Here is a 25,971-nt window from a genome sequence, read left to right as displayed (position 1 = left end):
TTTGAAGAACTACCAGATTATTTACAAAACCAGCTACAGCATATGACATTCCGAAGTTTATGTTGCCTCCACAATTTTTCCACATCGTCTCCAACACTTGTTATTGTTTGTCTTTGGGATTGTAGCCATCCTAGTGGGTGTGGGTGTGAAGTGATATCTTATTGTGGTTGTGATTTATATATCCCTAATGATTAATGATATTCAACATCTTTTCATGTTCCTATTAGCCATTTGTCTATCTGTTGTGGAAAACTGAGGACATAGCCTTTTTTTTTTTTTTTTTTTTTTTTTTAAGTAGGCTTCACACCCAGCGCAGAGCCCAACACAGGGCTTAAACTCATGACCCTGAGATCAAGACCTGAGCTGAGATGAAGAGTCGGACACTTAACTGACTGAGCACCCAGGCACCCCAGGACATAGTTTTTTTAACTTCTTCATTTTTATAGATGAGACTTCTGATACTCAAAGAGATCAAATGACTTCTCATGGTCACAGCCAGTGATTTGGTTGACTCCAGTGTCTCTATATACTCTTTCTACTACATCGTGCTTTCTCCTACTTTTTATTTTTTATTTTTATCTATCTATCTATCTATCTATCTCCTACTTTTTACAAGTGAATACAGATGAAGTGATCTGGAAATTAAGATGTAGAAGACATCTGTCAGCTGGGGATGTCAGAGTAGGCTTTATGAAGATGACTTTAGAGTTGGCCTTGAATAGTTAAAAGGCTTTGAATATGTAGGAGGGTGAGAGGAAGGCAACATGGTGAGCAAATATTCTTTAGCATGGGCTTTATCAAATAAGTATTTAATGCTTATTGAATGCCAGGTACTGTTCTAGGTTCTGAGACCATAGCCGTAACGAAACCAACAAACACCGTGAAGCTTATGTTCTTGTTGGGGGGGGGGGGGGGAGATGGACAGTATACCAATTAAGTAAATACTGTAAGGTGATAAATGCTCTAGAGGAGAACTGGGATAGGAAGTGCCAGGGGTGGGAGTCAGGATAAATGGGTTGCAATTTAATGTATTTTAATTTATTAAATAATTTAATTTTGTATGTAATCTTTACACCCAGCATGGGGCTTGAACTCTCAACCCTGAGATCAAGAGTTGTGTGCTCTACTGACTGAGCCAGCCAGGTGCCCCTAAATGGGTTGCAATTTTAAATAAAATGTTTGGGAAGGCTTCACTGAGGAAGTGATATATGAGTAAAGATGGAGTAAATCTTGAGTCTTTCAGATAAGTGGCCAATAATTAAAAAGCCCTGAGGCCTGAGTGTGTCTGGCATGTCGGGGAACATAAAGAGGCCAGTGTGGCTGGAGTGGAATGAACACCAAAGAGGAGAGGAGTTGAGGTATGGTCAGGGAGGTATGAGTGTGGTAGGCTACTATGAAGACTTTGGCTTTTACTCTGAGATGGGGAGTAACTGGGAGAGTTGTGAACAGAGAGGCACTGCATTAAAAAATAACAGTTTAATTGAGGTATAATTTATACAGCATACAATTCAGCCATTAAAAAAAATGGCTTTTGTATCCACAGACTTGTGCAACCATCACCATAATGAATTTTAGAACATTTTTGCCATTTCAGAAAGAAACCTCATGCGCATTAGCAGCCACTCCCATTTTCCTCCAACTTCCTAGCCTTAGGCAACCAATAATCTATTTTCTGACTCTGTGGATTTGCCTGTTCGGGAAATTACGTATAAATTATTCGAGGGGCGCCTGGGTGGCGCAGTCGGTTAAGCGTCCGACTTCAGCCAGGTCACGATCTCGCGCTCAGTGAGTTCGAGCCCGGCGTCGGGCTCTGGGCTGATGGCTCAGAGCCTGGAGCCTGTTTCCGATTCTGTGTCTCCCTCTCTCTCTGCCCCTCCCCCGTTCATGCTCTGTCTTTCTCTGTCCCAAAAATAAATAAACGTTGATAAATTATTCGATATGTTATCTTTTGTGACTGGCTGGCTTCTTAGCATAATGTTTTTAAGGTTCCTTCATGTTGTAGCATGTATAAGCACTTTATTCCTTTTTATGGCCCAGTAATATTCCATTGTATGTATATACCACCTTCTATTTATCCACCCTTTGATGGACGTTTGGGTTGTTTCCACTTTTGGCCATTATGTATAATGGTGCTATGAGTACTTGTGTATAAGTTTTTGTGTGGACTTATGTGTTGTATTTTAAAAGGAGCAAATACACTTGGCAAAGGATAAATTACCTGGGCTCTGATCCCAGAAGCAACTAGGTTCCAACTGCTACATTTCTTCATTCATTAGCTTTTCTTATGGGGTTAGGTCATTCTATACAGGAATATCCTTGTTGCTTTGTGTTCTATCTCGGTTTCTGCTTTGGGTTTGAGTAAAGGTTTGGCCACATTATATTGATATCCTGAAAAGTAAGATATGTTCTATGTGGAGACTTATATAATAGTAATTAAAATATTCTGATAAAATCTCAGTTTTTTAAAGTTCCTAAGAATAGGTATATCATGTTTTGTATCCTGGGTTGGCATTCATTAGTGGGTCATAAATCAGTTCAGTGAAAGCAGCATTTGAAAAATGAGAAGGAAATCTCAGAGTACATCTCACACAATAGGTATAAACATCACTTTATGAAACTTTTGTTGCAGTTAAACATTTGTGAACTGAGTAAGGATATACTATATGTGTGTTCTGTGTACTATATAGATGGTAGTAAAAAAAAAAAAGTCTCTGGATTGAGAGATCATAGACTCTTAATGTAATTAATTAACAGTGTTTCTCTTGTATTTAATTAAAAAATTTTTTTGGAGAGCACTGAGGTATTGTTCAGCATGGAATATTTAAAACATGCGATATTACATCCAAACAGTATAAAAGAGCAATTTTATTTTTTTGTTTAATGTAATGACAAACTTGTGGTAATGAGACTTCTGTCTTTTTAAGAATAAATTTTTTTTGACAATCTTATGACTATGAATATATATATATATATCTATATATCTATATATTTTTTTTATTGTAGGAGTCACACCCCAGGGGTTTATGTGGTAAATGAGCTTCTTGGCATACCAACGGAATTAAAGAATGATGGTAAGTGATCAAGCTACCTTAAACACTAACCTGTTTTTTTGTCCTTCCTTCCATCTCTTTTTCATTTATTATCTTTGCAGTATACTCTAGAGCATCAGAGAGCTTTATTTCCTTTTACAGCTTCATAGTATTTCCTATTGATTTGTGTTGTTTTTAAATAGCTCTGATGGGCAAAGTGTAGTAAAAGCATTGCTTGTTTGCCAACTGTGATGGTAAGGAATGTGGCCAAAAACCTGAAAGTAAATTAAAAATGTCTGTGATCATCCATAACAGATAATTCCCATAATGAAAGTATATTCACTTTACTTTTTGTAACATTTCCTGTAATTCTAACAAATAAGAATTGAAAACTGATAGCTTGATAGGGAAAAAGAGAAAATAATTGAGAATTAAGCTTTTGTGTTCTGCCTAATTACGAGGAAGTAAAGAGTTCAAAAAATCTAAAAAACACTTTGGTCTGAGCCTATTAATTTTACAGCAACCATCCTCTGCATTTCTATAGTTCCTGAGGGCATATTGTAATATCATACAAAAGTTATTCCTGGTGCTAACTTGAAAGTATCAAGAAAGGAGGAAGTTGATTCAGTAGCCACTGTTTATTTTTTTATCTATTTATTTTTAATCTTTATTTATTTTTGAGAGAGAGAGACAAAGCACGAGCAGGGGAGGAACAGAGAGAGGGAGACACAGAATCTGAAGCAGGCTCCAGGCTCTGAGCTGTCAGCACAGAACCCGACGTGGGGCTTAAACTCACAAACCATGAGTTCATGACCTAAGCCGAAGTCGGATGATTAACCGACTGAGCCACCCAGGTGCCCCAGCACCCATTGTTTAAAAGTCAGGGAAGTATGATCAGATTCTCATCCAAAATGGTAAAACTGAAAAGAATTTGTACTTAGCAGGGCTAACTTCAGTTACTTATTTTTGTTGAATACCGCGTTTACAAATGATGTTCATTTATTCATGATGTACTTATTTCAGTCGTTTATTCATGATATCTTTATTATGCCAATAATTCATTATTCATGGGAGAAGATAGATGGTAAATACATAAGTATATGATTTAAAATATAATTGTGAGATGTGCTACAAAGGAGTACAGGTTTGTTCGAGCATATAAAAGGGGTCCTGGCTGAGTCCGGGGGTTAAAATACTTCATTTTGAGAGAGTTACTGTTTAAGTTGGGACTTGAAAGACCAGTAGGTTTTATTTATTTATTTTATTTATTTATTTTTTTAAGAACAGTAGGTTTTAGTTGGGCTAAGAGAAATACCATCATCAAGGTGTCATCAAGGATTTGATTGCTTTTCTTCCCTTCTCTCTACCATCTAGTGTGTTTCCATTATATTAAGCTTCTTTATATGATCCTAATTGCCTAGAGGCAGATTTTCTATTTTTTTGGCAGAGTATCACATGACTGATGATGTGTCCTTCTCAGTGAATCACATCAGAAAGCATATGATGGTCAGTTTGTCTTGCTTTTGGTCATGTTACCTTTGATCACTTGGTTAATACAGGATTGTTTTTTCTGTTTAAAGTTTGTGTTTTCTCTTTTGAAATTAATGAGTAGTTTGTTGAGAGAGACTTTGAGGCTGTGTAAATACCCTGTACCTCATCAAATTGTCACCCGCTAGTTTTAGCACTCAATGATGGTAACACTTACTAAACATCTGTGAGGAAAAGGTTGACATACCCACCTATCCGTGTCTGGATACTTGGATTTTTTATTTTATTTAATGTTGTAGTCTATTACTATCATTATTTATTTTGATGCTCAAATTGTTTCAGATTTAGCCAGTGGAAGCTCCTTCAACCTGGCTTTTGCCATATGTCATTATTCTTTGAGCATTTCTGTACTTTGTAGTGTAACGAACTGATCCAGGTTCATTTGTGTTTTCACTGCCTCATTCTTTTTCTCACCTTATTACACAGGCTAGGGCCTTTCTTTAAAGGGAAGTGGTGATGGTGGGCAAGATCCTTGTCTCTTTCAGCATTATAGCATTAAATATGGTGTTGTAGTTTGTGAAGAGTTTTTATCACATGCTTTTTTTCATCTGTTGAGATGAACATAGGGCTTTACTCCTTTATTTTGCTTATTTGGTATATTACATTAATTGATTTGAAAATGTTATACCAGCCTTGCATATTTGAAATAAACTCAACTTGGTTGTGATATCTTAGCTGGATTTGATGTACAAATCTGTGTGTGTGTGTGTGTGTGTGTGTGGTATTTTCACATCTTCACTCTTGAACTGGGGGCCCATGGAACGGGATCCTTTAAGACATCCAACAAACGAGCCCACTCATGCCTGCATGGCACTGTGAAGAGCAAGAAGCCCTTTGTTGGCTGGCTGGGTGGAGTGGTTCTACTCGGAACCAGGGCTTGCAGAGCGGGTCCCCTTAGGACATCAGGGTTTGAATCCCAGCCCAGCGCCTGGGGAGGGGGGAGACTGTGGAGTGGAACAAACTGGTGTGCTGGCATCTACACCGCACTGTGAGGACGGCTTAAACAGAGTGGTTTGGGACACCTGGTCCAGGGAGAATGACTGGGGTGTTGCTATTTTTCTCCCCATCACAACAAGGTGGGGCTTCAGGGAATGGGCAGTGGGCCCACAGTGGAGGCATGATGCACCTACACCAAATCATGTCTCTCCACGCCTGGTAACTGCATATCTACTGGAGCAAGACTGACACTGACCAGACCAGACAGCCCCTCATCCAGACCAACGCAGTCACTGGTTCCACCGCACCATCAGATATCTGTCTAATGGTTTTGCATTTTCTGATTTGAGGTTTGGTCAGTCCTTACTGTTTATATACATGTATAAGTATATAATTTTTTTTTTCTTCTTCCTTTTCTTATGCATGTTCCTTCTCTTTCCTATTCTGGTTACTCTGGTTGTTGGTTTGTTTAAAGAGACATTTTTAATCTATTCTTTTTATACCTCTTCTGTATCTCCTTCTTTATTTTCCCCCCTCTGTCTCTCTGGATTAAGCCATATAGTTCCTCTGATTCTTTGCCTGATCAGTTTTTTTTTTTTTTTCTTTTCTCTTTCCTCACCCCTGTCATTTCTCTCTTATTCCTATGGGATAAGGCTTCTTCTACCACCAACCCCCCCCCCCCCCTTAAAAATTTTTTCCAGGGTTACTTCAACAAACAAAGCATACCTGGTAGAAGGCCCAAACCACCACTACGAGTAGGGAGATAAAGCAACCAGAGTCACAACAACAGAGAACATGCAACACACTCCAAAAACACCTCCTGAAGGGCCAAGCCCTGGACAGTATATGAGCCTTTTTTGATATAATAGTGCTCGCAGGTGCAGGCCACATAATAAGCTATTAAAACACACAAGGGACAGAAAACTATCCAAAATAATGATACAAAAGAATTCTCAAAAGAAATTCCAGGAAGAAATGCCAGCTAGAGAATTGCTGAAAACAGATACAAACAATATATCTGAGCAAGAATTTAGAATAATAGTCATAAAATTCATAGCTGGGCTTTAAAAAGCATAGAAGACAGCAGAGAATCTATTGCTTCAGAGATCAAGGAACTAAGAAATAGTCACCATGAATTAAGAAATACTGTAAATGAAGTACAAAATAAACTAGATGCAGTGACATCAAAGATGGAGGAAGCAGATGGGAGAATAAGTGAAATGGAAGATAAAATTATGGAAAATGATGAAGCCAAGAAAAAGATAAGAAAATACTAGATGAGGAGGGGGGAATTAGAGAACTAAGTGATTCAATGAAATGTAATAGTATCCATATCATAGTTTCAGAAGAAAAGAGAAAGGGGCAGAAGGTTTACTTGAACAAATTATAGCTGAAAACTAATTTGGGGAAGGAGGCAGACATCCAAATTGAGGAGTCACAGAGAACTCCCTTCAGATTTAACAAGAATATGTCTTCTCCATGGGATATCATGCTGAAACTGGCAAAATACAAAGATAAAGAGAGAATTATGAAAGCAGCTAGGGACAAATGGGCCTTAACCTACAAGGGTAGACATATAAGGGTAGTAGCACACCTGTCCACTGAAACTTGGCAGGCTGGAAGGGAATAGCAGGAAATATTCAATGTACTGAATAGGAAAAATATGTAGCCAGGAATCCTTTATTCAGCAAAACTGTCATTCAGAATAGAGGGAGACAGAAAGGCTTTCCCAGACAAACAAAAACTGACGGAGCTCATGACCACTAAACCAGCCATGCAAGAGATTGGAAGGGTGACTCTGTGAGTGGAATGCTGCAAAGACTACAGAGGACCAGAGATATCACTACAAGTGTGAAACCTACAGATAACACAATGACACTAAATCCATATCTTTGAATAATCACTCTGAAGGTAAATGGACTAAATGCTCCAATCAAAAGACATAGGGTATCAGAATGGACAAAAAAACAAGACCCATCTATATGCTGTCTACAGGAGACTCATTTTGGATCTGAGAACACCTTCAGATTGAAAGTGAGGGGATGGAGAGCATCTATCATGCTACTGGAAGTCAAAAGAAAGCTGGAGTAGCCGTACTTATATGAGACCAACTAGATTTTAAACTAAAGGCTATAGCAAGAGATGAAGAAGGGCATTATATCATAATTATGGGGATCTATCAAGAAGAGCTAACAATTGTAAATGTTTATGCCCCCAACTTGGAAGAACCCAAATATATAAATCAGTTAATCACAAACAAAAGCAACCTTATTGGTAAGAATACAGTAATTGCAGGGGACTTTAATACTCCACTTACAGCAATGGACAGATCGTCTAGGCAGAAAATCAATAAAGACACAATGGCCTTGAATGATACACTGGACGAAATGGACTTGACATTATTGACATATATTGACATATATTGACATCTTGACATATATTCAGAACTCTTCATCCAAAAGCAGAAGAATACACATTCTTCTTGAGTACACATGGAACATTCTCCAAGATAGATCACATACTGGGTCACAAAATAGTCCTCAATAAATATAAAAGAATTGAGATCATACCATGCATATTTTCAGATCACAAAGCTATGAAACTTGAAACCAACCACAAGAAAAAGTTTGGAAAGCCACCAAATGCGTGGAGATTGAATAATGTCGTACTAAGGAATGAATGGGTCAACCAGGCAATTAAAAAAGAAATTAAAAATGTATAGAAGCAAATGAAAATGAAAACAAGACAGTCCAAACCTTTTGGGATGCAGCAAAGGCAGTCCTAAGTGGAAAATACATTGCAATCCAGGCCTATCTCAAGAAATAAGAAAAATCCCAATACAAACTTAACCACACACCCAAAGGAACTAGAAGCAGAAGAGCAAAGAAACCCCAAAGCCAGCAGAAGAAGAGAAATAATAAAGATTAGAGCAGAAATAAATAATATAGAATCCAAAAAAACCCAGTAGAACAGATCAATGAATCTAGCAGCTGGTTTTTTAAAAAAATAAAATTGAGAACCCCCTAGCCAGACTTCTCAAAAAGAGAAGAGAGAGAACCCAAATACATAAAAATCATGAATGAAAGAGGAGAGATCACAACCAATCACTCAGATATACAAACAATTTTTAGAGAATACTATGAAAAATTATGCCAACAAACTGGACAACCTGAAATGGACAAATTGCTAGACACCCATGCACTACTAAAACTCAAACGGGAAGAAATAGAAAATTTGAACAGACCCATAACCAACGAAGAAATGGAATCATTTATCAAAAGTCTCCCAACAAATAAGAGTCTTGGGCCAGATGGCTTCCCAGGGGAATTCTAATAGACATTTAAAGCAGAGTTAATACCTATCCTTCTCAGGCTGTTCCAAGAAATAGAAATGGAAGGAAAGCTTCTGGATTCATTCTATGAAGCCAGCATTACCTTGATTCCCAAACCAGACAGAGACCCCACAGGCCAATATCCCTGATGAACATGAATGCAAAAATTCTCAACAAGATACTAGCAAATTGAATTCAACAGTGTATTAAAAATAATTATTCACCATAACCCAAGTGGGATTCATTCCTGGGCTGCAGGGCTGGTTCAACATTTGCAAATCAATGTGATACATCACATTAATAGAAGAAAGGGTAAGAACCATATGATTTTGACAATAGATGCAGAAAAAACATTTGACAAAATACAGCATCCTTCCTTATTAAAAACCCTCAGGAAACTCGGGATAGAAGGAACATACCTTAACATCAAAAAAGCCATATATGAGGGGCACTTGGGTGACTGTTGATTGAGCATCCGACATCGGCTTGGTCATGGTCTTGCAGTTTGTGAGTTACAGCCCCACGTTGGGCTCTGCTGACAGCTCAGAGCCTGGAGCCTGCTTTGGGTTCTATATTGCTCTTTCTGCCTCTCCCCCACTCATGATCTGTCTCTCTGTCTCAAAAATAAATACACATTAAAAAATTAAAGCCATATATGAAAATCCCACAACTAATATCATCCTCAATGGGCAAAAACAGAGCTTTCCCCCTGAGATCAGGAACACAACAGAGGTGTCCACTATCGCCACTGTTGTTTAACACGGTGTTTGGAGTCCTAGCCTCAGCAATCAGACAACAAAATGTAATAAAAGGCATCTAAATTGGCAAAGAAGAAGTTCAGACTCACTTTTTGCACATGACATGATACTCTACATGGAAAACCTGAAAGACTCCACCAAAAAGCTGCTAGAACTGATACATGAATTCAGCAAGGTTGCAGGATACAAAAATCCGTGTACAGAAATCGGTTGCATTTCTATGCACCAATAATGAAGCAACAGAAAGAGAAATCAAGAAATCGATCCCATTTGGAATTGCACCAAGAACCATAAAATACACAGAAATAAATGTAACCAAAGATGTAAAAGATCTATATGTTTAACTATAGAAAACTTATGAAAGAAATTGGAGAAGACACAAAGAAATGGAAAAACATTCCATTCTCATGGATTGGAAGAACAAATATTGTTAACATGTTGATACTACCCAAAACAATCTACACATTCAATGCAATCCCAATCAAAATAACACCAGCATTCTTCACAAAGCTAGACAAACAATCCTAAAATTTGTATGAAACCACAAAAGACCCCAAACAGCCAAAGTAATATTGAAGAAGAAAACCAAAGTAGGAGGCATCACAATCCCAGACTTTAGTCTCTACTACAAAGTTGTAATCATCAAGACAGTATGGTGTTGGCACAAAAACAGACACACAGACCAATGGAACAGAATAGAGAACCCAAAAACGGACCCACAAATGTATGGCCAACTCATCTTTGTCAAAGCAGGAAAGAGTATCCAATGGAAAAAAGGCAGTCTCTTTAGCAAATGGTGCCTGGAGAACTGGACAGCAACATGCAGAAGAATGAAACTGGACCACTTTCTTACACCATACATAAAAATAAACTCAAAATGGATGAAAGACTTAAATGTGAGACAAGAAACCATCAGAACCCTAGAGGAGAAGATAGGCAACAACCTCTTTGACCTCAGCCATAGCAACTTCTTACTCGACACATCTCCGAAGGCCAGGGAAATAAAAGCAAAAATGAACTATTGGGATCTCATCAAGATAAAAGACTTCTGTACTGCAAAGGAAACAATCAACAAAACTGAAAGGCAACGGACAGAATGGGAGAAGATATTTGCAAATGACACATCGGATAAAGGGTTACTATCGAAAATCTATAAAGAATTTACCAAACTCAACACCCGAAAAATAAACAATCCAGTGAAGACATGGGCAGAAGACATGAATAGACACTTTTCCAAAGAAGACATCCAGATGGCCAACAGACATATGAAAGATGCTCAACATCACTCATCATCAGGGAAATACAAATCAAAATCACACTGAGACACCACCTGACACTGGTCAGAGTGGCTAAAGTTAGCAACTCAGGAAGCAACAGATATTGGCAAGGATGTAGAGAAACGGGAACCCTCTTACACGGTTGGTGGGAATGCAAACTAGTGCAGCCACTCTGGAAAACAATATGGACGTCCCTCAAAATATTAAAAATAGAACTACCCTTTGACCTAGCAATTGCACTACTAGGAATTTATCTAAAGGATGCAGGAATGCTGATTCATAGTGGCACTTGTACCCCAGTGTTTATAGCAACGCTTTCAACAATAGTGAAAGAATGGAAAGAGCCCAAATGTCCATCAACTGATGAATGGGTAAAGCAGATGTGGCTTATATCTATAATGGAATACTACTTGGCAACGAGAAAGAATGAAATCCTGCCATTTGCAACAACCTGGATGGAACTGGAGAATATTATGCTAAGTGAAATAAGTCAGAGAAAGACAGGTATCATATGTTTTTACTCATATGTGGAAGTTGAGAAACTTAAGACCATGGGGGAAGGGGAAGGGAAAGGGAAAAATTAGTTTTAGGAAAGGGAAAGGGAAAAAATAGTTTTAAACAGAGAGGGAGGCAAACCCATAAGAGACTCTTAAATACAGAGACCAAACTGAGGGTTGATGGTAGGGCACGGGGGAGAGGGGAAAATGGTTCATGGGCATTGAGGAGGGCACTTGTTGGGATGAGCACTGGGTGTTGTGTGTAAGCGATGAATTACGGGAATCTACCCCCAAAACCAAGAGCACACTGTATGCACTGTATGTTAGCCAACTTGACAATAAATTATATTTAAAAAAAAATAGTTTGAACTGGCAATTTACTTTGCTTGTATTATCCTGTTAGGTTCTGTTATCAGGGTGATGCAGGCCTCATAAAATGAGTTGTGTTCCTTCTACTTTATTTTCTTTATGAATTTAGTGTAATTTTTTGTTTACATGGTTTGGAAAATTCACCAGTGGAACCCATGGGATCTGGATTTTTTCTTTTGTGGGACTCAGTTTCTTTAATAAATACTCAGATTTTGTTTCGTTTTATGCCAAAGTTTGATAATTTATGTTTTCCAAGGAATTTGCATTTCATCAAATACTGTAAATTGATATTTTTAATATCCTTTTTTTTTCTTTAAAGGTTGGAGGTTCTAGAATCTACAGTGATGTTTCTTTTTAATTCCTGATAATGGTTAGTTTTGTGTTTTTTTCCTTGATCAACATTTCACTGGTGTTTTCAAATAGCCCATTTTAGGTTTTATTAGTTTTTTACTATCATAGGTTTGTCTTGTATTTTAGTTATTTTTGGTGCTTAATATTTCCTTCTTTTCTGGAATTAATATGCTACTGTTTCTAGCTTCTTGAAATAGAGACTCAGATAATTGGTTTTTAGCTTTTTGACATTCTCTCATTTATGGCTATATATTTTCCTTTAAGCATGGCTTTGGCTGCTGTACAAGTACTGATGTATCATATTTTTATTATGATTCAGTTGAAAATATTTTAAAATTTCCAGTGTGGCTTCTTGTATGTATGTTAGTTAGAAATGTATTGCCTAATTTCCTAACGTACAGGGATTCTTCTGGTTGTCTCTCTTTGGTACTTTCTATTCTTTGAAATTTAGTGCAGCCTGCTTATGACCCAGGATATCAACAGTCTGGAAAATTCCATACACTGGAAAAGAATGTATATTCGATCATTGTTGAGTGTTGGGTTCCAGATGTGTCAGATATGTCAAATTTGCTCGTTATGGTGTTCAGACTTCTGTATTGTTAACTCTTTTTGTCTATTCTGCCATCTTCTTAAGAGGTATGTTAAAATCTTCCATAGTAATAGTGTTTTTTTTTCTATTTCAGTTTTTCCTTTTATGATATTAGATGTATATTTAGAATTGTTACATTTTACTGGTTGATGAACCTTTTATCATTTTGAAATATCACTCTGTCTCTAGCAGTAATCCTTGCCTTAATGTTGGCTTTGTTCAATATTGATATAGTTACCATTCTTTTTTAAATTTAATTCCAGCAGAGTTAACATACAGTGTTATATTAGTTTCTGGTATACAATATAGTGATTCAACAATTCTCTGTATTAGTTTGTCTCTTGTTCTTGTTCATTTGTTTGATTTCTTAAATTCTGTATATGAGTGGAATTGTATGCTATTTGTCTTTCTCTACCTGACTTATTTTACTTTGCATTATACACTCTAGACCCTTTCATGTTGCAAATGGCAAGATTTCATTCCACCTTATGGCTGAGTAATATTCTAATTTATGTGTATACTACATCTTCTTTATCCATTCATCTGTCAATGGCTGCTTCCATAATTTCACTATTGTAAATAATGCCGCAATATAGAGATGCATATATCTTTTTTATTTAATGTTTTTATATTCTTTGGGTAAATACCTCATAGTGGAATTGCTGGATCATATTGTAGTTCTATTTTTAATTTTTTGAGGAACCTTCTTACTGTTTTCTTCAGTGGCTGTACCATTTTGCATTCCCACCAGCAGTGCACAGGGTTCCTTTTTCTCCACATCCTCACTGGCACTTGCTGTTTGTTGCGTTTTTGATTTTAGACATTCTGACAGGTGTGATGTGATAGCTCATTGTGGTTTTGATTTGCATATCCCTGATCATCAGTGATGTTGAACATCTTTTCATGTGTCTGTTAGCTGTCTGTCTTTTGAGAAATGTCTGTTCTGTCCTCTGCCCATTCCTTAATTGGATTATTTGCTTTTTTGTGTGTTGAGTTATATAAGTTCTTTATATATTTTGGATACTAACCCTTTATCAGATATGTCCTTTGCAAATATCTTCTTCCATTCCATAGGTTGTCTTTTAGTTTTGTTGATTATTTCCTTTGTGCAGAAGGCTTTTATTTTCATGTAGTCCCATGCCTCAGGAGACATATGTAGAAAAATGCTGCTATAGCCAATGTCAGAGAAATAAACTGCCTGTGCTTTTTTCTAGAATTTTTATGGTTTTAGGTCACATTTAAGTCTTTAATTAATTTGAATTTATTTTTGTGTATGGTGTAAGAAAGTGGTCCAGTTTTATTGATTTGCTCATAGCTGTCAGCTATTCCCAACAGCATTTGTTGAAGACTGTCTTTTCCCCATTGTATATACTTGCTCCCTTTGTCAAATATTAATTGACCATAAATGTTGACATATTTGTAGGCTCTCTATTCAGTTCTGTTGATCTATGTTTTTGTGCCAGTACTATACTGTTTTGATTATTATGGCTTTGTAATATAACTTGAAATCTGGGATTGTGATACCTCCAATTTTGTTGTTCTTTTTCAAGTTGGGTTTTTCTTGTTTTGTTTTTTTTTTTTTTTGCCATTTGGGGTCTTCTGTGGTTCCATATAAATTTTAGGTTAGTTTGTTCTAGTTCTGTGAAGAATGCTGTTGGTATTTTGATAGGGATTGCATTAAATCTGTAGGTTGCTTTGGGTAGTAGGGACATTTTAACAATATTTGTTCTAGTCCATGAGCATGGAATATCTTTCTACTTATTTGTGTTGTCTTCAATATCTTTCATCATTGTTTTATGGTTTTCAGAGTATAGGTCTTTCACCTTTTTGGTTAAATGTATTTCCAGGTATTTTATTATTTTTGGTGCAATTGTGAATGGGATTGTTTTTTTAATTCTCTTTCTGCTACTTCATTATTAGCTTATGGAAATGCGGTGGATTTCTGTGTATTGATTTTGAATCCTGTGACCTCACTGAGTTTATTTATTGTTCTAGTAGTTTTTTGGTGGAATTCTTAGGGTTTTTGATATATTGTATGATTCTTTTGCAAATAGTGAAAGTTTTACTTCTTCCTCACTGATTTGGATGCCTTTTATTTCTTTTTCTTGTCTGATTGTTGTGGCTAGGACTTCCAGGACTATGTTGAATAAACATGGTAAGAGTGGACATCCTTGTCTTCTTCCTGATCTTAGCTCTCAGTTTTTGATGTTGTTTGCTGTGAGTTTTTCATATATGGCCTTTATTATGTTGAGATATATTAACTCTCAACCTACGTGGGTGAGGGTTTTAATCATGAATGGATGTTGTACTTTGTCAGGTGCTTTTTCTGCATCTATTGAAAGGATCATATGGTTTTTATCCTTTCTCTTGTTATGATATAGCAAGTTGATTGATTTGTGAATATTGAACCAGTCTTGCAACCCAGGAGTGAATCCCACTTAATCGTGGTGAATGATTTTTTTATATTGTTGGATTTGGTTTGCTAGTATTTTGTTGAGGGTTTTTACATCTGTGTTCAATAGAGATAGTGGCCTGTAGTTCTCTTTTTTTGTAACGTCTTTATCTGATTTTGGTATCAGGATAATGCTGGCATCATAGAATGAATTTGGAAGCTTTTCTTCCTCTTCTATTTTCTGGAATAGTTTGATAGTATAGGTATTAACTCTTCATTAAATGTTGAGTAGAATTCGCTTGTTGAAGTTCTTTGGTCCTGGATTTTGTTTTTTGGGAGTTTGTTTTTTTGACTATTGATTCTCATTGATTGCTGGTAATCAGTCTGTTCAGATTTTTTTTTAAATTTTTTAATGTTTTATTTTTTTTATTTTTTTTTTTTTGAGAGCATTCTTACGGGTACCAGATAAAGTAATAGTGGGGGAGGGGCAGAGAGAGATGGAGACACAGAAAGTGAAGAAGGCTCCAGGCTCTGAGCTGTCAGCACGGAGCCCAACACGGGGCTCACACTTGGGAATCGTGAGATCATGACCTGAGTCACAGTTGATCGCTCAACTGACTGAGCCACCCAGGCATCTCTGTTCAGATTTTCTATTTCTTCCGATTTCATTTTTGGTAGTTTATATGTTTCTAGATATGTATCCATTTCTTCTAGGTTGTCCAATTTGTTGGCATATAATTTTTCATAATATTCTTTTACAATTCTTTGTATTTACATTATTTCTGTTGGTATTTCTCCTTTTTTCATTTCTGATTTTGTTTGAGTCCTCTCTGTCTCTCTCTTTGATGAGTCTGGCTAAAGGTTTATCAATTTTGTTGACTTTTTTAATTAAAAAATTTTTTAATGTTTATTTTTGAGAGAGAAAGAGAGAGCAGGAGAGGGGCAGAGAGAGAGAGAGGGAGACACAGAATCAGAAGCAGGCTCCAGGTTTTGAGCTGTCAGCACAGAGCCCAACACAGGGCTTGAACTCACCAACCTTGAGATCATGACCTGAGCTGAAGTTGGACACTTAACCAACTGAGCCACTCAGGCACTCCTGTTGATCTTTTTGAAGAACCAGCTCCTTATGGGGTACCTGAGTGGCACAGTTGGTTAAGCGTCTGATTTTGGTTCAGGTCATGATCTGTGGTTCATGAGTTCAAGCCCCACATCAGGTGCAGTGCAGTGCTGAGCCTGTGTGGGATTCTTTGTGTCTCTGTCTCTCTGCCCTCCCCCTCCATTTGCATTCTCTCTCTCTCTCTCAAAATAATTAAACTTAAAAAAAAAAAAAAACAACAACAAACCAGCTCCTTATTTCATTGTTCTGTTCTGTTGGTTTTTTAGTTTCTGTTTCATTTATTTCTTCTCTCATCTTTATTATGTCCTTCCTTGTACTGGTTTTGGATTCTGTTATTCTTTTCATATTCCTTTAGGTGAAAGTTTAAGTTGTTTAAGATGTTTCTTTCCTCATGAGGTAGACCTGTGTTGCTCTAAATTTCCCTTTTAGAACAGCTTTTGCTGGATCCCAAAGATTTTGGACCGTTGTGTTATGATTTTCGTTTGTCTGCATTTATTTTTTTTTATTTTGAGTTTTTGGTTGATGTATTCATTGTTCAATAGCATGTTATTTAACCTCCATGTATTTGTGTTCTTTCCAGGTTTTTTCTTTTGGTTCATTTCTAGTTTTCGTAGTGTTGTGGTTGGAAAAGATGCATGGCATGACTTCAGTCTCTTTGAATTTGTTGAGACTTGTTTTGTGGCCTAACACGTGATCTATTCTGGAGAATATTCCTTGTGCACATGAAAATAATGTGTATTCTGTTGTTTTATGATAGAATGTTCTGAATATATCTGTTAAATTCTTCTGGTGCATTGTGTCATTCAAAGCTACTATTTCCTTGTTAATTTTCTCTTTGGATGAGTTATCTGTTGACATTAAGTGTGGTATTAAAATCCCCTAGTATTACTGAATTACTGTCATTTACTTTCTTTGTGTTCCATACTAGCTGCCTTATGTATTTGGGTTCCACCATGTTGGGTGCATAAATATTTACAATTGTTGTATATTCTTGTTGGATTGCTCTCTTTATGATTATGTAGTATCCTTTTTGTCTCTCGTTACAGTCTTTGTTTTAATGTCTATTTTTTAAGTATTGCTACTCCAGCTTTCTCTTCCCTTTGCATGATGTTTTTCTATCCCTTTGCTTTTTTTTTTTTTAATAATTTATTGTCAAGCTAGCTAACATACATTGTATATACAGTGTAGTTTTGGCTTCGGGAGTAGATTCCCATGATTCAACACTTATATACAACATCCAGTGCTCATCCCAACAAGTGTCCTCCTCAATACCATCATCCATTTTCCTCACTCCCAACCCCTCACCCCCATCAACATTCAGTTCTCTTTTTTTTTATTAACTTTTTTTAAATGTTTATATTTGAGAGAGAGAGAGAGAGAATGAGAGAGCATGAGCAGGGGAGGAGTCAGAGAGAGAGAGAGAGAGAGAGAGACATAATCTGAAGCAGGCTCCAGGCTCCAAGCTATCAGCACAGGGCCCAAGGTGGGGCTCAAACTCAACGACCGTGAGATCATTACCTGAGCTGATGTTGGATACTTAACCAACTGAACCACCCTGGCACCCAAAGTTTGTTCTCTGTATTTAAGAGTCTCTTATGGTTTGCCTTCTTCTCTGTTTGTAACTTATTTGTCCTTCCCTTCCTCTATTGTCTTCTGTTTCTTAAGTTGCACATGAGTGAAAACATGATATCTGTCTTTTTCTGAATGACTTATTTCACTTAGCATTGACTGTTGTTGATAGCGCTGCTGTAAACATTGGGGTACATGTGCCACTATGAATCAGCATTCCTGCATCCTTTAGATAAATTCCTAGTAGTGCAATTGCTAGGTCAAAGGGTAGTTCTATTTTTAATATTTTGAGGGACGTCCATATTGTTTTCCAGAGTGGCTGCACTAGTTTGCATTCCCACCAACCATGTAAGAGGGTTCCCGTTTCTCTACATCCTTGCCAATATCTGTTGCTTCCTGAGTTGCTAACTTTAGCCACTCTGACCAGTGTCAGGTGGTGTCTCAGTGTGATTTTGATTTGTATTTCCCTGATGATGAGTGATGTTGAGCATCTTTCATATGTCTGTTGGCCATCTGGATGTCTTCTTTGGAAAAGTGTCTATTCATGTCTTCTGCCCATGTCTTCACTGGATTGTTTATTTTTCGGGTGTTGAGTTTGGTAAATTCTTTATAGATTTTCGATAGTAACCCTTTATCCGATGTGTCATTTGCAAATATCTTCTCCCATTCTGTCCGTTGCCTTTCAGTTTTGTTGATTGTTTCCTTTGCAGTACAGAAGTCTTTTATCTTGATGAGATCCCAATAGTTCATTTTTGCTTTTATTTCCCTGGCCTTCGGAGATGTGTCGAGTAAGAAGTTGCTATGGCTGAGGTCAAAGAGGTTGTTGCCTATCTTCTCCTCTAGGGTTCTGATGGTTTCTTGTCTCACATTTAAGTCTTTCATCCATTTTGAGTTTATTTTTATGTATGGTGTAAGAAAGTGGTCCAGTTTCATTCTTCTGCATGTTGCTGTCCAGTTCTCCAGGCACCATTTGCTAAAGAGACTGCCTTTTTTCCATTGGATACTCTTTCCTGCTTTGACAAAGATGAGTTGGCCATACATTTGTGGGTCCGTTTTTGGGTTCTCTATTCTGTTCCATTGGTCTGTGTGTCTGTTTTTGTGCCAACACCATACTGTCTTGATGATTACAACTTTGTAGTAGAGACTAAAGTCTGGGATTGTGATGCCTCCTACTTTGGTTTTCTTCTTCAATATTACTTTGGCTGTTTGGGGTCTTTTGTGGTTTCATACAAATTTTAGGATTGTTTGTCTAGCTTTGTGAAGAATGCTGGTGTTATTTTGATTGGGATTGCATTGAATGTGTAGATTGTTTTGGGTAGTATCAACATGTTAACAATATTTGTTCTTCCAATCCATGAGAATGGAATGTTTTTCCATTTCTTTGTGTCTTCTCCAATTTCTTTCATAAGTTTTCTATAGTTAAACATATAGATCTTTTACATCTTTGGTTACATTTATTTCTGTGTATTTTATGGTTCTTGGTGCAATTCCAAATGGGATCGATTTCTTGATTTCTCTTTCTGTTGCTTCATTATTGGTGCATAGAAATGCAACCGATTTCTGTACACGGATTTTTGTATCCTGCAACCTTGCTGAATTCATGTATCAGTTCTAGCAGCTTTTTGGTGGAGTCTTTCAGGTTTTCCATGTAGAGTATCATGTCATGTGCAAAAAGTGAGTCTGAACTTCTTCTTTGCCAATTTAGATGCCTTTTATTACATTTTGTTGTCACATGGTCATCTATCTGTAAGAAACTAGAAAGTGTTATCTAGCTTGTAGCAGGAGAAAAACCTAGTGGTTTTGGTGAACATATTATTGTCTCTGTCCCAGAGCTGTTATAATAATTTATGCTTGACATGGTAATGGCTCAGACTAGGGTAATACTAGTGGATTTATAATTTCAAGATATATATAGGGATAGAATTGGTAATATTTGATAACTGTTCTAACAGATCTGAAAACAAAGTAGCTCATATAAAATTGCAATTTATTTTTGTCCATTGTGATAGTCCAGATAGCCTCAGTTCATCTATGGCTTTATTCAGTCTTTAGAAAGATGTGAAATACCAGTAAGATCTGACAAAGTTATCATTCTGTTAGGGAAATTGAACCAGTTACTCAGTTTCTGAGATAAGTTTGTGGTTTGTAAAAATGTAAATGCTACAATTCTTAGAGTTTTAATGTACTCCTGGTATTCAGTGACTGGTAATCTTATCTTCATTCTATTTAAAATATGAAGGGCTTAGTAGTGGGAATTTAAAACAAAGGGTCTTGAGGCACCTGGGTAAGGCTCAGTCGGTTAAGCATCCGACTTTGGCTCAAGTCATGATCTTGTGGTTTATGAGTTCGAGCCCCACATGGGGACATGCTGACAGTGTGGAGTCTCCTTTGGATCCTCTGTCTTCCTGTCTCTGCTTCTTCCCTGCTTGTCTCTCTTTCTCTCAAAAATGAAATAAAAAACATTAAAAAAAACAAAGGTCTTTCCTGAATTATTTGAAAAGCTGAAAAACCATCTTAAAAAGGATGGGGATTTCATTTTATGAGCAAGTAGTATTATGGATGGATTTTGAAGAATTTATAAGGAGTAGATACTTTTATGGAGATACAAACATAAAAATTTAATAAATGGTGCTTGAAACCAGTTCAGGATTATGAACCAAGTTGCTTAAAGTGGAAATTATTCAGGAGAAAAATAGGTTGAAACTTCTTTTCCCAATCTAGGAGCAAGTCTCAGAAATTATATGCATAAATCATAAACTGAGAGTTAAACGTAAAAACCTTAATTCAAGACTGATATTTATACCTTTTATTGAAACATTTAGTATTTGAACAAGCCTCTGCAAAATCTCCATATGGCACTAGGTGGCACACTGTGACTTTGGATGAAAATAATATATTTTGTTTAAGTCTCCTGGAAGAAAAGAACTTAGATGAAAATTTTGTTTGAAATAGATAATCTGTAATGTTATGAAGTATCTCAGAGTCATTTATTGAATACCAAGACCTGACGCTGAGATTAAAATGTTTAAAACTACTGTACTTTAAGTTACTACTGACATCCTTACAATAATAGGGTTATTAAAAATGACTAGAATTTATTAGTTTATTGAAGAGTTCACTCAGCATATATTACAGAATGCACCTATACTTTTATGGAAAAATGATTTTCAGTCAGGCATTGTCGTAAGATGAATGTTATACTGGTTTTGCATATGAAATATTAGAATTAAGAATTAAAATAAAGTCTTGAGCTAGTAGCTCTTTCTTTGAATGTGTGCATGTGTACTGAATATAAAAGAACTAACTTTGCAAAATTTATGGTAGAACTGAAACATTTATAGAAGAAAAGAATATTAGATTTCAGTTTTCTGTTCAGACATTACTGCAGCATTGCTATCTTGTGATAACTTTAGTTCCTAGAAATTCATGAATTTATGAAGACTCTTGAGTTAGAGAATAATGTATAGAATGATGGATTTTGTGATCTGATATGTATCTCCATTTATCTACCTATAAGATTTTATGTGATTGCATAATTATTGGACATATCTGAAATTATCGGAAAAAGAGCTGAAAAGCAGGCCACCTACTTAAACTTGTTCATCTGGCCTGAAAGAAATAGTTATACTCCTTGGTTAAACAATGCTTAGGTAACCTAAATGATAGATGCCAATCTAAGTTATCTATAGAGCTAATAATCATTGGGAGATGTGTTTAATCAAAAGGAGATTTTAGTGTGTTAAATTTATTGGAAAGTATGGGAATAGAGATGATTCAAGAATTTTGCACAGGATGGAGTTGGAATAGTGGTCACAGATTAATGAGTTTTGGTGTAAGCTTATGAGTTAGGTAAGTAGATGCCACGTGTATATCCGGCGTAAAGTCAGAGGAATGAAAGAATGTAGGGGTAGGTATTTATTTTAAAGATGTAGAAGTTAAATTCTGGCTGCTTTCATACAAAAACTATGATTGAGTAGTTGTCACAGAGATTGTATGGCCTGCAAAGCCTGAAATAAATTATTATCTGGCCCTTTGTAGAAGTTTGTTGACCCATGCTTTAGAGGGTAATGCCTTTTTCGTCTCTTCAAGTCATACCACTCGTCAAGCAGTTTCTTTGAGAATAATGTATTGCTTTCTTTCACATACTCCCGCAATAAACAAGCAATTAAAATTAACCAGTAGGTGAGGAGAACCCAAAATGGAATGTGAATAACGTAATCACACTGAAAGTGGTGAGGATGGGAAGTACTAATTTAAGTAATTTTGGAAAACAAAATGCAGTACTTTGGATGCTGTAAGGCTAAAGATAAGAACTTTATAGAAATGTAATCTTAATAATATGTTTCTCAGAGTTGTGGGCTCGCAATTATGAAACTATTTTATTTGTATGTTAGAATTGAACATGTAAGTAAATTTAGATAATGAGAACTGAGTTTCTCACTGGTAGAGAAAGAAATTACAAATGAAGAAAGGGAAAGAGTAAAATCAACCCTACGCGTGGGATTAAAATCAGAGGTATCAGACCTGTGATACGTAAGTGGTGGTGCTACAGTGTGTACACAGCAGTATTTGTGCTTCTTAGAAGAGCACATTTCCAAACTGAAGATTGTATTTATTCTTGAAGTAATTTGTTTATTTTTAAAGTTGTAAAATCAGTCTTTTTAGAAATAAAAAATCTCTGACTTACTTTCTTTTCCTCGTTTAATCTTTCAATCCCAAATTAGTTTTAAGTGTTTCCTTTATGAGAAAATGTGAGAAATAATGAATTTGTCAGCCAAATATATTTTATATGTTGACTAATCTAATAGTATAATAAATATTCTCTTTTCTCTATATAGGCTTCATTCCAGCGCTCTAATAGTCATGACAAAGTAAGGAGAATAGTTGCGGAGGAGGGTCGTACAGCAAGAAATCTGATAGCTTGGAGTGTTCCACTAGAAAGCAAAGATGATGATGGTATGTGTTTTTAAAAAGTTTCATTTTTGTTGTAAATTAGGAGGATATATTGAGCCCTAAACAGTAGATAGACTGAAAACAGTTTACAATTCAAACTCTTGAGCAAATTAGCATGCATTAAATAGGAAATAACTTTTCTGTTGCTTTTTTATCTTAGCTAATATACAGATGGTTTCATGAAAGTGTTAGTTTTGCTCTTTCACATAGGAAGGAATGTGGGTTATGATCGGCATATTAATTTTCTTTTTTAAGTTATAGGAGATTTAGATTTTTTTCTTTTGTTAAATTCTTCTGAAAATAAAGAGGCTTTAAAATTTTACTGTATTCACCACAGTTACCTAGGTATAGTTTAATGTAATGTTTTAGAAAATAAAAGATGAGTGTATTTCTTTAGTTATTATTTGAACTAGTTCTTTCACTTCAATGGGTAGAATGATTGTGAGCACTGCCTAGAACCTGGGGATCCAGAAGATTGTCTGGGGATATAGAAAAAAGGAGGGTGGAGTGTGCCAAAGGGCACCTCACTTTGAAATTTTCTGAGGGCTTGTAGAATATTCCTCATACTGGGTTTGTGTGATGTCCTTTCATGATTAGACTCAGTTACATATTTTTGGAGGGATTCTGTAGAAATTATGTTGTGTCCTTTTCAGGGCATCATAGGAGGCACAAGATAGTGGTTTTGTTTTGTTACTATCGATGTCAACATTTACCACTTGGTTATCTTCTGAGTTTCTCTACTGTTAAGTGACTAACTTTTTCATTTGTAATTAATAAGTAATATGTGGTAAGATAGTTTGAAACTATGTAAATATCTCTTAAAACAGTCTACCCACTACTTTCAGCTTCTGTTGATAATTCTTAGCTGAGTAAGTTATTACTCTTATTACTCTGGTGGTTGTAAAATGGTGATTTGCTAACCTCAGCGTTCCTTCTATACTTATTAACTGACATTAAAAAAAAAAGATTGATTTTTGAGAGAGAAAACGTGAGTGTGGAAGGGGCAGAGAGAAGGGGGGACATATAATCCAAAGCAGGCTCTGAGCTGACAGCAGACAACCTGATGTGGAGCTTGAACTCCTGCACCATGAGATCATGACCTGAGCCAAAGTTGGAGGCTCAACCAACTGAGCCAACCAGGTGCCCCTAGCTGACATTTTATTAAAAAGTTTATTTATTTTTGAAAAAGAGAGAGTGCGTGCACACAAGTGGATGAGGGGCAGAGAGAGGGAGAGAGGGAGACCCAGAATCCAAAGCAGGCTTCAGGCTGTGAGCTGTCAGCACAGAGCATGACTCTGGGCTTGAACTCACAAACTGTAAGATCATAACCTGAGCCAAAATCAGCGCTTAATCAACTGAGCCACCCAGATGCCCCTATTAGCTGACATTCTAATGTAAGGAAGAGCTTTCTCTTTTCTGTTTGTATTTATATGTGTAAGTTTATATTTGTTTAAATTTGTGTGGGGTCATGATTTCTAATTTAATTTAATTTCTTATTTAAAGTTATAATCTATCGGGGCGCCTGGGTGGCTCAGTCGGTTGGGTGTCCGACTTCAGCTCAGGTCACGATCTCACGGTCCGTGAGTTTGAGCCCCGCGTAGTGCTCTGGGCTGATGGCTCAGAGCCTGGACCCTGCTTCCGATTCTGTGTCTCCCTCTCTCTCTGCCCCCCCCCCCCTTCATGCTCTGTCTCTCTCTGTCTCAAAAATAAAAACGTTAAAAAAAATTAAAGTTATAATCTATCACTCTGTTTTGATGCTTAAATTGTTCTAGGTTTGTCTTAATTGTTCTGTCAGTGGGAGACCTGTTTTAAGCTGGCTCCTGTTTCCTTTTGACATATTTTTCTTCTTTGAGAACACTCTTACCCAGCAGGATGTTTCAAGCCATATGAGTTCATCTGTGTTTTATTCTTTTGAATTTACTTTATGTTTACATATATTTTTTAAAATATAAAATTTATTGTCAAGTTGGTTTCCATACAACACCCAGTGCTCATCCCAACAGGTGCCCTCCTCAATGCCCGTCACCCACTTGCCCCTCCCTCCCACCCCCCATCAACCCTCAGTTTATTCTCAGTTTTTAAGAGTCTCTTATGGTTTACCTCCTTCCCTCTCTGTATAGGTTTACCTATTTTTTACATTTTATCTTGCTTTTTATACTTTTTTACTTAAAAGTTTATTTTATCTGTATTTTACTTTCTACATTTTTATCTCTGATCCATTTGTAGTTTTTTCTTGCATATTGTGTGAGTTGTGGGTCTCATTTTATCTTTTCCCATATGATAAACAAGTTGCTCCAGCATCACTTACTATAAAGTCTATCTTGGCCCCATTTTTTTTGAGATGTCAGCTTATCATAAATTGAATTTCCATATGTAGTTATATTCTATTTCACTGGGGTGTTCATTCATGCATGAAGGCCATGCTGTTTTAATTATAGAGGCATTATAGTATATTAAAATATCTGTTTAGGGGTGCCTGAGTGGCTCAGTTGGTTAAGCATCCAACTTCGCCTCAGGTCGTCTCACGGCTCGAGGGTTCAGGCCCTGCATTGGGCTCTGTGCTGACAACTCCCCTGCTCACACACGGTCTCTCTCTCAAAAATAAACATTAAAAAAAAATTAAAAAAAAAATCTGTTTGGACCAGTCCTCCCTCAGTAGCTTTTCTTTGCCAGTCTTCCTAGATATTTTTAAGGAACAGTTACTTTGAATCAAAAATTACTGAATAGAGAGGGAAATTAAATTTGTCTTAAAATTTTTTTTAAATGTTTATTTTTTGAGAGAGCAGGAGCGAATGAACTGATGGGACTATTGAACTGTTGGGGAGGGGCGGAAAGAGATGGAAACACAGAATCTGAAGCAGGCTCCAGGCTCTGAGCTGTCAGCACAGAGCCTGACATGGGACTCGAACTCATGAACTGTGAGATCATGACCTGAGCCGAAGTCAGACACTTAACCAACTGAGCCACTGAGGCATCCCAAATTTATCTTTTTATATTTAGCTCTATTCTAGCCAAAAAAAAATTTTTTTTAATTTAAATCCAAGTTAGGTAACATATAGTGTAATAATGATTTCAGGAATAGAATTTAATGATTCATCACTTACATATAACACCCAGTGCTCATCCCAACAAGTGTCCTCTTAATGCTCCATGCCCCTTTAGCTCTCCCCACCACCCAACACTCTGCCAGCAACCCTCACTCAGTTTGTCCTCTGTACTTAAGAGTTCTCATGTGTTTTGTATCTTAAATTCCAC

The 25,971-nt window shown here is 36.6% G+C and overlaps 1 protein-coding gene across 4 annotated transcripts in view; it reads left to right on the top strand.

Annotated features, from left to right (window-relative positions):
• The first annotated feature begins 3,001 nt into the window (after nt 1-3,001).
• Nucleotides 3,002-25,971, top strand: part of SCAPER (S-phase cyclin A associated protein in the ER) — a 505,210-nt gene continuing 482,240 nt past the window's right edge. For 3 of the 4 annotated variants that reach the window (XM_053223692.1, XM_053223691.1, XM_053223689.1), the window contains exons 1-2: nt 3,002-3,071; nt 22,602-22,719. In XM_053223692.1, the coding sequence (XP_053079667.1) occupies nt 3,066-3,071; nt 22,602-22,719 (124 nt within the window). In that variant the 5' untranslated portion in view covers nt 3,002-3,065. Of the gene's footprint in view, nt 3,072-12,093; nt 12,116-22,601; nt 22,720-25,971 lie in introns of those variants that run through there. The other variant, XM_053223690.1, reaches the window with a different exon arrangement.

The sequence above is a fragment of the Acinonyx jubatus genome, chromosome B3 (genome assembly GCF_027475565.1).
Source record: "Acinonyx jubatus isolate Ajub_Pintada_27869175 chromosome B3, VMU_Ajub_asm_v1.0, whole genome shotgun sequence".
In the NCBI taxonomy this organism is placed as follows: domain Eukaryota; kingdom Metazoa; phylum Chordata; class Mammalia; order Carnivora; family Felidae; genus Acinonyx; species Acinonyx jubatus.
The sequence above is the reverse complement of the archived record's forward strand: the minus strand, read 5'-3'. Positions and strand labels throughout refer to the sequence as shown.